Here is a 13,129-nt window from a genome sequence, read left to right as displayed (position 1 = left end):
TCACTTGGTTAGTAGCAATTCTTCCTATGGATAATTTTCTATTCATAATGAAAATTTCTGATAATATACAAGAAATATAAGGGAAAAATAATACTCTAGGCAGGAAAAAGGATTTTAAAGGGAAAAAATGCACCATAGCTATGTTACTTTGAAAGCCTATTTCTCATGTCAGAAAACTTAAGTAGAGAGGAGCACCAAGCAATTTGTATTACCAACATTGTGTAGACACCAAATTCACTGACAGGAAACATTCTGTGGCATTTTGTTTCCCAACTCTAAGAGTTAATTTTTTAAAATATGGTTCTTCATATTAGATACTAATAAATAACTGTCTTTCTGGAGTCTTATTTTCTAATTTCATTTATATTTTTATCTTCCAGCAGCAATGCTTTTTCTTTCTTTATTATGTCTTTGGGTTTAATCCCAGAAAATATATTGATTGAAAAGTCTGTCAATAGGTCACTAAACTTTTTTATATATTTCTTGAAAGCACCATAAAATAACAGTCAAATGAGAACATGGACCTATTTTTATAGACTGCCAGAGCAAATACATGTCACCTTAGTAGCCCATTCCAATGCCGGGAAGCCCTTTCTTATCTCTGATTGGATTTCTTAATGCCATTTAAATTTATTTCCTCCAGAACTAAGGCTGCAAGTGTAATTTACCATTATTTGAATCATAGCCCATATGCTTAAAGGTATTTATAATAAACCACTTCTTAGCTTTCTCCCTAGCCTTCTGACAACACAGTTTGAGCCTTTAGACATTTTTCCTTTCTAAACTGTTAGTTTTCATCGTATATATCTCCAAATATTTCTGGTTTCTGTTAAGGTATTCTTTGACATGGAGGGGTGTAATGGAGGTTGACCAGTATACAGTAAATTAACATTTCTAACTATTTTCTTCAAAATACTATTGCACTCAGTAATTTTCTCACACTATCGTATGCAAGTCTGAGTCTGTTCTCCAAAATTTTAATGTCACCAAAATGGGGACCTTTTGCCCATGTGATTACTGAGGTAAACTCTTAAGCCATGATTCTCCTAGACCAGCTCTGAGAAAACACCTGTGCCAAAGACTTCAAAAAAATTGATGGTTTCTTTGTTCAATAAAGTTATTGAGGGAAACGGACTTTGGCCCAGTGGTTAGGGCGTCCATCTACCACATGGGAGGTCCGCGGTTCAAGCCCCGGGCCTCCTTGACCCGTGTGGAGCTGGCCATGCGCAGTGCTGATGCGCGCAAGGAGTGCCCTGCCACGCAGGGGTGTCCCCCGCGTAGGGGAGCCCCACGCGCAAGGAGTGCACCCATAAGGAGAGCCGCCCAGCGCGAAGGAGGGAGCAGCCTGCCCAGGAATGGCGCCGCCCACACTTCCCGTGCCGCTGAGGACAACAGAAGCGGACAAAGAAACAAGACGCAGCAAAAAGACACAGAAAACAGATAACCGGGGGAGGGGAGGGGAATTAAATAAATAAAAATAAAATCTTTAAAAAAATAAATAAATAAAGTTATTGAATGCCCACCATGTGCAAGATACTGTTAAATGCCATGCATGATATAAATATTTAGAAGAAAAAGTTACTGAAAATAATATGGAGTAATAAAAAGCTAGAGGCAATTATTGTGGAAAAGTGTGTATTATAAGGAAAGCCATATCCAAGCATTTCCTTAATACCAATGTAAGAAATTCTGTAAAATACCTTCTTACACTACAGACAAACCAGAAAAGGAAAGGAGAAATGCATTCCAAATTAAGTTCTTAATGATAAGAAATAAAATAGACTACCTTGCCTGCTCCAGTAGATCCAGCAACTGCCAATAATTGTCCTCTTTCTATCTTGAAATTAATATCTTTAAGGACAGGAGTGCCAAGAAGTGAGAAGTTACTGAAGAAGAGGCTATTATCAACATTGGAAATTTTTCTGTTGTTATTATTTTGTTTTGCTTTCTCAAATAATTCTCCAAATCGCTATAAAGAAAGATAAAAAATAAGTGGCAAGCTTTTCAGATACTTTTAATATATATTTGTTTTATCTATGATTAATTTTAAAAGCATATGACACATGATCCATACTTCATACTACATAACTATACAGCACATGACCCAAAACATTTGAGAATCTACAGCAATTAATGGAAACACGATTTCTCTTTCTCAGAATTTTACACATTCTCAAATTAAATTAGGATTCAATTAACATATATCTTACACATCTTTTCCTATAGACTGGGAACATAAGTAATATTGTTTAATCTTAACATAATATATGAAGTAAATATTATAATCACCATCTTTCAAAGCTGCAGACTGTGACTCAGAGAGGTTAAATGACTAAAGTCACACATTCAGTAGACCGCAGAGTGGGATAATAACAAACGTGACTTCTACTCTGCCATGCTGGTAGCAACTAATCTGCAGAAGCGCAAAGCATTTCTATAAGTAATTAGTGTTGAGTATAATGTGATGGTACCAGATAGTACAAATGAATTCCATTTATGCAAGAGTATCTGGGGAGAAGAAATTCCCTTTTGAAAATTTCCTGCTTCTCTATTGCCACTATGGGAAGTTTTAGGGCAGTGGCCTTCAAACTGAAGTAAGCAGTCCCTAAAAGTACTTCCCATAGGAAGCTGGTGGGCATAGTTTTAAGGGACTCTATTTCCAGATCCTCAATATTAAAATGTACTCTTTCCTAAAATTAATCTGCCTGAGAATTTATCTGCTGTCATTTCTTCTTTCCCACTTATCCTCTCACAATTGTCCTCCCCTCACTTTACACAAGAGAGACAGCCGTCTCACAAGTCCGAAGTCTTCCTATGTTCCACTGTATGGAATGTATAAATCTCTGGGATATGAACAAGGGATGAAAAGAGAATGATTTTCTCCACAAGAACAGTTCCATAAAGGCAAACAAGAAATACTGAAGGGGTAGCAGGTGTAGCTCTGGGGTTGAGTGCCTGTTTCCCATGTACAAGGTCCCAGGTTCAATCCCTGGTACCTCCTAAATATATTTAAAAAAAGAAATGCTGAAGGAAGCAGCATCCTATTTCACCCAGGTTTCAAACTGAGGCAATTTATGTGTCTTATCTAACATAGAATTGGATTTCAGAAATAAGTTGAGGGAGAGGGCATTTTAATTATATGTTTTCTTGTTACAAAAGGAAGTCACTCTTTTCCTGATATTAAACAAGTCTTATTTAGCTGATTGGTTTGACAATGAGATATGAATTCACCAATTCACTGCATCTCCAAGGTTTTGACAAAAATCCATTTAAAGCACCTAAACAATATACCATAAATAAGAAATGACATCTGTTGCCATCACTTATGCCTGTGTTGAAAATTTACAGATCATCTTTAAAATGTGAAAGGGGTACACAGCTTTACAAAATTCTTTTAAGGCATGCAAAAGTGATGAAGCTTAAAGATAATTACTTTGAGTTCTTATGATATGGCTGGCTAACATCTCCCTCAGACATCACACAATTAAAATCAGAACTTTAAGAAGTAGGCAATGGAAATTTTTAAAAGTAAGGCAAAATCATCTCTTATTCATTTATTCATTCATTTATTTAATAGACATTTATTAACTACCGTTGCTGTATTAAGAACCACTTCAAAAATCTCAAATGGAGAATAATACGTGAAAAGATATTAATACTGCAATGATCTTCAGGCGACAACTGAGAATCACACCAAGTTCTACGGGTTAGATTAAAGAAAACAACTGACTCAGCCTGAAGTTCCACAGAGTAAATGACGTACACACTAGGCTATGAAGGCTATAAGTAGGCTCTCAGGAGACCAAGAAATGAGACAGGTATTCCAGGAAGATGGATTTGCATAGGCAATGGTTTAGGCTTCAAAGAACAAAATTTGTCCCAGGAATGGTGAGTGGTTGGATCACATGTGTATGGCAGGTAAAGTTGACAGTGCCAGGTTATTAAAGGCCTTTTGCATATTGCTTAGAAATGGGACTCTTATTCAATAAGCAATGAGACCAATGGAAGGTTGTTACCACTAAAACTTTATTTCATTTCAGAAGTAAGACATTTACTTTTAAAAATTTGGAAAACACAGAAAAGCAGAAAGATGAAAATTAATCACCTATAGTTGTACCACTGAGAACAACTTTTAACATTTCGATTGAAATCTTTCCAATCTTTTACATATATATCTTTATATATGTAAAATCATGTATGATTCTTTTCGAAAATTAAGAAAAATACTTGAGGTTTGTGACCTGCTTTTCTGACTTATAATTAATCCTAAATATTTTGACATACCATTAAGCATTCTTTTTAAATATAATTTTTAATTGCAGGATACTAATCCAGAAAATAGATAAATTGTAACAAATTTAGATAATTCTCTCTTTTTTGGCATTAGGTGGTTTCCTTTTAAAAAATAAGTTTTAAGCAAACATTCTTTGATACACATATTTTGCTATAAATCTGGGCGTATATCCTTTATTTTTTTAGTATAAATTCCCACAAATGGAATTGCTGAGGCAAAGAGTATATAAAATCCAAGTCTTTTGAAAAGTAGTTCCAAATTTTCCTCCAGCAATGTGTAACAGTGTTAATTTTCAGGAACTCTTATTAAAACTGTTTTGTTTTTTTTTTTTTGCTTGTTTGTTTTCATTTATTGTTGTTGTCTTATAATTTTACATGTAAGAATGGAATCTCAATGTGGATCTTAATTGTATTTATTTGACTCCTAGGAAGGTTGAACATTTTTCATGTTTATGGGCCCTATGTAGTTGTGAGTAAGTGCAGTGGTTATGATATCCTTTGTCCTTTATCCCAATTTTTGTCTCATCTTCTCAACTGGCTGATGTTTGATAAGCTGTTAACATTATTCTGAGTGTCAGTCTCCTGAGTTGTTGAAGGCATTAAATGAATCAATATATGTGAAATCATTTTGTTCAAAGGAGAAGAGTAGTCACTCTTTTTCTTTTCCTTTTTTTTTTTTTAAGGAATAGCTAATGTGGTGAGTGGGAAAGGACATTGGAGTCAACAAAACCTAGGCTGATATTTTAGCTCTGCTATAACTAGCTGTGTAAGCTTGTTATAGTTATGTAAACTCCCTAAGCCGCTACTTCCTAATATATAATAGAAATGACTTCACCTACTCACAGGTTTGGAATAAGGGAGGAGTCATATATAACTCATCAGGGACTTGCCTCCTGGGTAACTGCGTGGGCAGTTATAACATCAATGAAAATGGAAAGCACAGTGGAAGGAGTGGGTTTGTGACACTTGGGAAGTGATACGCAGGGGAAGTGCTTGAGGTGTCTCCAGGAAATTTGGAAATACATACAAGAAGTTCAGGAAAGAAAACATGACCAGAGTTTTATATTCTGGAATCACCAGCACATTGGTGCCAGCTACCCTGGGTGAGGTCACCCAGAGAGGGCATGGAATGCTAGGAGGCTTAGGTGGGGACACGGTGGTCCACTATCATGGAAGTAGCAATCAGGACAGACTTAGAAGTCATGGTCTAAAGAAAAAATAATCTGGAAAGAGTGGCCACTAAAGGTAAAGAATAGATGGGTCAGGGCAGAATCTAGATTGCAATGGTGAGAAGCCCATGGAAGGCAAGGAAGTGAGGACAGGTTTGACAGTGAGGCGAAGCAGAGTGGAAGTTTTTGGAGAATGAGGCTGAGTGGGCAGTAAGTCAGGGAGAAAGTTTTTTAAACTTGAAAATATGTGAAAGTAAGAATGAATTGGTTGAAAAAAGATGACAAAGCTTCTAGAGAAAGAATAGTTGCTGGTCCCAGGTTCTGAGAAGATGAAACAAGATAGTAATAGTTCAGTCAAGGGCAGGAGGAAGCAAACATCTTCCTCTGAGACAGGAGGAAAGGAGAAAAAGAGAATTCCAAGGGTGAATAAAGAAGCTGGCAGCATTCAGACATGATGAGGACAGCTCGGTGTATTATAGACAGCAAGGCCATATGCTGAGGGTGAGCAGACCCACAAGAGGTGGGGGGAGGGGTTAGGAAAGTGTGAAAATCTGGACTAGATTTTAGGGAAATGATAAAGTGAACTGACTGAAAAGAAATGAAAGGATTTTGCAAGGAGGGTTATATAATAGTTCAGTTGAGGTTGAAACTATAAGTATATATAATTTACAATTAACTAGAGTATACAAGATTCCAGTAGAACCTCCTTCACCAGAGCTGATAAACTGAATGTTTTCCAGAGAAAATTTCAGCAAAAGTAAAAGAGTATTGAGAGGGCAACTGAGGGAAAAGCCAAAGTAATTGATCTTGGAGTATGTGGAGGTTAAATAAGGAGAAGTTCAATAAGGAAAAGTCAATAGAAAAGCAGTAAAGGTGGAATAAAGAGACTGGAAAAACTGTAGGAAAATCTGGGCAGAGAAAGAAATTTCAGGTGTGACATTTCCAAAGCAGAGTAAGTCCATCTGCTAACAAAGCTCAGGTTATGACTATGAAAGTAACGGTCTTAAGAAGTTACTGGAAAATATAAATTCTAAGGACAGTTTGGAAGATTCATTCATGTGAATGATAAAGTCTCTGACAGGATATCATAAGTTTGATAGGCACCATTATCCTGAATAAATGCCATCAAGGAATTGCCTGAATTTTGACAGGTGACAGGCAAAAATGGAAGAGGAGGATACAGAGAGATGAGAGGCAATGGTTCACCACAAGGGTTCTGGAGTATCACATTTGGGTAAAAAGTCCAGCTTCATTTCTGTCCAAAGTCAATTCCCTTAACCTCTCTAAGCCTCCATTTCCTTATCAGTAAACTGGAAATTTAATATTATATTAATATCATCTAGGCATAGGTATGTTGTAAGTCTCAAATAAGACAAACTTATAAAGTACTTATCCTCGTGCCTGGTATAAGTAAGGACTCAAAGCAAAGACACCTATTTCTCTTAAATAAGGTGAGAGTGAAATGAAGCCTTTTTACACTGGAAGTGAAAATAACTGTCTGAAAGTAGTAGTGGAAATGCCAAATTTCTTGTTTTCCCTTCATGCTTACCAGGGCACTTGAAGTTCCTAAAAACAAAGAAGTAAAAGAAAATCTGCTTTCACACTTCCCTACAAAACTATAGGGAAAGAATTATTCTCTTACCTTTATCTTTAAAAATGAAGTAAAATGAAGCCCTGGTGGTCAAGTTCTCTATATAAATAAATCCAGTTTAGGAAGTTGTGAAAGATTTAGAAATAGGTAATGGGTTTCATAACTCCTACCTTTACTAACCAGATACAAGCAACAAGGAAGTAGGAACTTAGTAGGTGTTCTTAGTGTTTGAATCGTGCTAGTTTAGAGGCTGAAAATTGTTGATAATGTTTTATTTTCTGACTTTGAGAAATAGGAGAGAATTTTTAATAATGACTGATAATAAGTAAAAAAGAATAGAAAACAATACATTTGAATATCTCTCACGTATCTTTTTACTGCCTGATGTATGAGAAGCACATTGACCTGGAACTCTAGATGAGAGAGGGTGATGTGCATGGAGCAACTATTATGTGCGTGTCATCTTACTGAACACTTCATGTAAATTATCTCATTCAATCCTCAACAACAAATTTGCAAAGAAAGTATTGATATTCCCCATTTTATAGATGGTGAACTAGAGGCTCCACAAAGTTAAATAATTTGCTCTAATTTTGAGAGTAAATGGCAGCTCCAGGATTCAAACCAACTCTATCTAGATCCAAAACATACGATATTTGTATTATTTCCTAATACGTTATGTGAAATTAAGTATTTGACATAGAAAAAAATGAAAAGACTACTGTATTTGATATTTCTAGGCTTTCATTTCCTAATCAATAGTCTATAAAATAAGTAGAGTGGTCTCCTTTGCAAGTTTACCAATTATATCACACTGGTAGAATATCATAATTCTAACTTTATTGTCCATTAGAATGAAAACCAGATTCACAAAGAAGAAAATGCATAAGTATTTAGAGAAAACAAATTTTTTAAAAGTCTGACCTCCTCCCAGAAGGCTGTTACAGTCTCCATCACTACATCTGTAGTTGTTAAGTTATACTCCAATGACTTATACTCTTGTTTTTGTAAGAAGTCCTATTTATAAAAGAGAGAGGTGGAAAAAAAAAACATATGTGGGGCCAGAATCACATTAATGCATTGTCACATCTCTTTTATACCATAACAGTGCTTCATCTTAACTTTGAATTTTATGAATTGGAAATTATTTCTTAATAAATATTTTTATAATAATATTATGAAATTAATTTACAAAGGATGAGGATTTATCATATCTGAAATGCATACTTTATTTATTTTTTCTCTCCCCCCTGTTGTCTGCTCTCTGTGTCCATTCGCTGTGAAATGCACACTTAAACATGATATTTTATAAAACTTTTTATACATTAGATTTTAACATACAGATGGTCCTTGTACAGGTTAACCTTTGTGTGACTTTTTTTAAAACATATTTTTATTTAGTTTTAAAAGATACATAGATTACATAAAATGTTACATTAAAAAAATATAGGGATTCCCTTATGCCCCACTCCCCACACCTCTATATGCTGAGTTTGGCTTAGAAAGTGGCCATATTTGAGCAACATGGAGGCTCTCAGGAGGTAACTCTTAGGCACCCTGCAACACTAGGCTAAGTTGAAGTTTCAAGAGCAAAAGACTCATAAGCATAGTCATCAGTATCAAGGGCCCATTAACAGACCATCCTTCTTCACTGGTCATTGCCCCTGTACTTGGGGGATTGTTGCTGTTCCATTAGAGAATGTGGCAGAGAGCACCAGGATGGGAGTTCAATTTTTTCAGTTGTTGTGTGAGTCTCTGCCCACTGTGGCAATGCCCCATGAAGATCTGAACATATTTATATACCTTATATGTATGCCCAGGAGAAATCTTCTCATGTATCTCCCATTACTGACACCCCACTTAGTGTGACTTTTTAAAGCACCTCTGAATTATACACCGGCATGCCTCAATTCAACCTTAGCACAGAGAAAAAACTGTTTCCATCTTTATGAGCCATCCTTATTAAAGGCGTCATTAGCATCACTGCTTTGGCTTAAATAAAAGTTGTCTAAGAGAAAGGCTCTATTAGAGATTCTGAATGGCAGGCATTTTTGTAGGGAAAGTGGAAGCATAAAGAAGAATGAAATCTATGCATCCTGAAGTCTTCATCAAATGAGAATGGAAAAAACCTGGTCCTAGCTTTGCTTCTCTACTTTCCTCTCTGTTCTTCTGTCTTTCGGTCTCTCTCTATCTCTGTTGCTTTTTTGGTTTTTCCCTCATTCTCTCTCAGTTGTGCTTTCAAGATTTGTTTCTCTCTCCCCTCACCCCCTTCTCATGATTGTGTGTGTATGTGCGTGACATCTCCCAATTTTAAATGCTGACAACTAATTCAAGTGTTTTTTATAAAAATGAAAAGCTCAAACAAAACAGGTCTCAGGACCAAACTTAGGTCCGTGGGCCACCATTTGCGATCTACGGCCTAAATTAAATAATGGCAGAACCACCTAAAAGTGGTTCACCCTTCACCCTCGTTTTCATCTGTCACAGTGATTTATTTTTGGGGGTTAAATATTTAAATGCTCAAAAAGTATAACAAAAACATGTTAATCTGTTTATAAATTATGAAAAATTATAACCACACACAAGTTCATGGTAGCAATTCAATCAGCATTGCATTAATTGAGTATCTTCACTTCAGAATTTCTCTTCAAAGCTACCAGTGACATCGGCAATGCTGAGATTTTACAGTAATTAATGTGGCATAAAATGCCATTCTCATCCATCATACTTTCCAGGAAAATGCTTGGAAAAATTTAAGCTGAACATTCATCTTATTAGCTGGAAAGGTTTATAACTTCCTGGCGAATCTACCACCATCTTTTTATACATTTGCCAAGTTTAAAACCACCGCTTTATTGATCCAAAATTGAAGAAACTATTTCTGTACTTGAATGAAATTCTGCAGAGTACAGAAACAATATTTTCTTCAGTTTGGTTGGACTTGAGAACGTCATAGGCCTTCATTTTATTTCACTAAATTTTCATTTCAAGGGCTCATTAGAGTGCATGTAGACATCAAGAGACAAGGTCCTGTGCATTAAACAGGTCTAAGACCAAGAATTCATCCCTAGAGAGTTTACCCCACCACTTCTGAAATGTTCTAAAAGCATTGTATATGATGCATAGTTACGGTACATTACCTGTATTTTGTTTATTGCTCCAAGTGAGTCATACCATGTTTGAACAGCCCAGGGGAATTGCCGTGTGACTGCCATGCGCAGAACAATGCAGAATGAGATGGTTGTGAATATTTTGCGAAGGATGATTCCTTTGATCAGTGCATAGGGAAGCACAGATAAAAACACTACAAAAAACCCTGAGAAGAAGAAAGCTGAGCTGTTGAAGTATCTCACATAGGCTGCCTTCCGAGTCAGTCTCAGTTCCGACCTATTAAAAAAATAAATAATAAGAGTCAGATGCTATTTTACTTTTCAAATATCAAGCATCTTGGAATGCAGAATCTGAACCTGGGTTCTAGTCTTTCTGCCTGCATTCTGTTCCTAATTTCACCCTATGTGAGTTGTGTGACTTTGGACAAGTTACTTAACCTCTCTAAGCCGCAGTTATCTTATTTAAAAGGGAAATAGGAATGAACCTACCAATGCCTTAGGCATAGGAACTATAAACTTAATTTTTAAATTGTTATTAGTAGTTTCAACTATTACTAACATTGTCATTATTACATTACTTTTACATCTTTATTCATTTCATTATTAACTTCTAAAGATTAATGAGCCTTATAATTTTTTGTTCTTTGGTTGGTTGGTGCTTTAAGTAATTAAGTGTGGAAATGGGGACGATCAAAATCTATAAAGGAAAAAGATAACTCTGTGTTTACTTAAGAGATTCTTAACTCTTTAGAAATTCTAGCTTGGCTTTGGGAAATATTAAAATAATATAATAAGCCACAGAAGAATAGTTCTTAAATCTTAGCATATATAAAAATCACATAAGAAATTTGGTAAAAATACAATCTCAGAGACTGGCTGAGTAAGCATTTAGTAGCATTCCACAATATAACAAAAAGACAAATAACTTAATTTAAAAATGGGCAAAGGATTTGAATAGACATTTCTCTAAAGAAAATATACATATGGCCAATAAACATGTAAAAAGATGCTCAACATCATTGGTCATCAGGGAAATGCAAACCAAAACCACAATAAGATACCACTTCACATTTACTAGGATGGCTATTAATAAAAAAATTAAAATTAAAATTAAAAAAACGAAAATAATATTATAATTTTTGGCAAGGATGAAAAGAAATAGGAACCCTTAACCACTAGCTGCCGGTGGCACTGTAGAATGGTGCAGGCATTGTGGAAATTAGTTTGGTTGCTCTTCAGATAATTGAAATAGAATTACCACAATTACCATGTGATCTGAAAATTTCACTTCTTGGTATATACCCAAAATAATTGAATGCAGGGACTCGAATAGATATTTGTACACCAATGTTTACAGCAGTATTATTCACAATAGCCAAAAAGTGAAAGCAACCCAAATGTCCATCCACAGATGAATGGATAAACAAAATGTGGTATATGCATGCAATGGAATATTATTAAGCTGTAAAAAAGGATAAAGTTCTGATGCATAGTACATGGATGAATCTTGAAGACATCATGCTCAATGAAATAAGCCAGACACAAAAAAGGCAAATATTGTATTATCTTGCTTATATGCAATACCTAGAGGAAGCACACTATCTAGAGACAGATGGAAGTTTATAGATTATCAGGGGTTGAGCAGGAACAGGGAGTTAGAGCTTAACAGGTAAGTAGATTCTCTTTGAGGTGATTAAAAAGTAGGGGTAATGGATGTCAATGACAGTAGCAAAATATTGTGAATATAATTAATACTATTGAATTGTACAGTTGAATATGGGTAAGATAGGAAATTTTGCACAGTATATTTGCTACTACAATAAAAACATTTAAAAAGAACCCAAGTGATTTTGTAGTAGATGGTTCTCGAAAAATTATCCTTTCTGCCATTTTCATTTTTAGGACAATCATTGTCAATCATATTACATTTTCAATCTTCTTGTATGAACTGCGAATGCAAACTGTTTTGTTTTGTTTTTTTAACACAAATAAGAGGTTTAAGTGCTCCAATAGGCAGAAAACAGGGTGAGCAGAGAGGCAAATGTAGGGGTTGGTAAGAATAAAATGCTGCTTCAACCTCACTACCACTCTTTCAGGAGTCATGAAAATTGAAATCACACATGACCCCTCCCATCTAATTCTTGCATACAGAAAGAGCAGCAACAATACAGATGCATAGAGGATTCTGAAGGAAGGCAATAGTTGTGCCATAGCTTAGTGCAGGGGGCAAGGAGGATGCATGGCAGTAGGACGCTTGTCTCACACGATGCATAATCCAGAAAAGTAATTCTCATACTCAAGTGGTAGAACTCAAAATAACCTGACACACTGATGAAGTAAGCAGATTTCAAAGTAACCAAACTATATGGTAACTCATGGTCTAATGCAGGTGCTCTTAACCATTTTTGTTCCACAGACCCCTGTGCCAGTAAGGTGAAAACCACAGACCCCTTACTAAGTCCACGCTTCATTCTGTATTATTTAATAAATATACCATACCCACACCAACATGTCCCCACAAGAATAATGTTCGTTTGTTTGTTTTATTTCAACTCAAGCTCATGGACCCCTTGTTAAGAACCCCTAGTCTAAAGTTTCCCTATGTCAATAAAACAGCATAAGAGACAGATTGTGATTTGGGGATCTGATCTGCGTTCGATTCCTACCATTACTAGCTATGTCATCTTAAGCAGGCTGCTCTTCCTTCTGATTTGATAGAGCCCATATCTATAGAAGAGGGTCATTACACCTCTCTTGTAGTGTTGTTGTCAAGATTAGATGACAGCACATGGAGGACCTAGAACTTAATCAGAATCTACACTGTTTCCTTTCTCTTCAAAAGAAAAAATAATAATATTGACTAGGTTGATATTAATAAAATGGTAGAAAACACTATTTATAAAAATGTTATCAAATTTGTCAAAATTGTTAAGAAGAAATATCTTAGAAACAGTCAAGAAAAATAG

The 13,129-nt window shown here is 35.5% G+C and overlaps 1 protein-coding gene across 2 annotated transcripts in view; it reads right to left on the bottom strand.

The window, feature by feature from the left end:
* CFTR (CF transmembrane conductance regulator) overlaps positions 1 to 13,129 on the bottom strand; it is a 199,564-nt gene that overhangs the window by 120,580 nt on the left and 65,855 nt on the right. For both annotated transcript variants that reach the window (XM_058297260.2, XM_058297261.2), the window contains exons 8-10: positions 10,194 to 10,440; positions 7,978 to 8,070; positions 1,787 to 1,969 (exon numbers count right to left, since the gene is read on the bottom strand). In XM_058297260.2, the coding sequence (XP_058153243.1) occupies positions 1,787 to 1,969; positions 7,978 to 8,070; positions 10,194 to 10,440 (523 nt within the window). The remainder of the gene's footprint in view (positions 1 to 1,786; positions 1,970 to 7,977; positions 8,071 to 10,193; positions 10,441 to 13,129) is intronic.

The sequence above is a fragment of the Dasypus novemcinctus genome, chromosome 5, assembly GCF_030445035.2.
Source record: "Dasypus novemcinctus isolate mDasNov1 chromosome 5, mDasNov1.1.hap2, whole genome shotgun sequence".
In the NCBI taxonomy this organism is placed as follows: Eukaryota; Metazoa; Chordata; class Mammalia; order Cingulata; family Dasypodidae; genus Dasypus; species Dasypus novemcinctus.
Note: the sequence above shows the minus strand (reverse complement) of the source record. Positions and strands in the feature narration are given on the sequence as shown.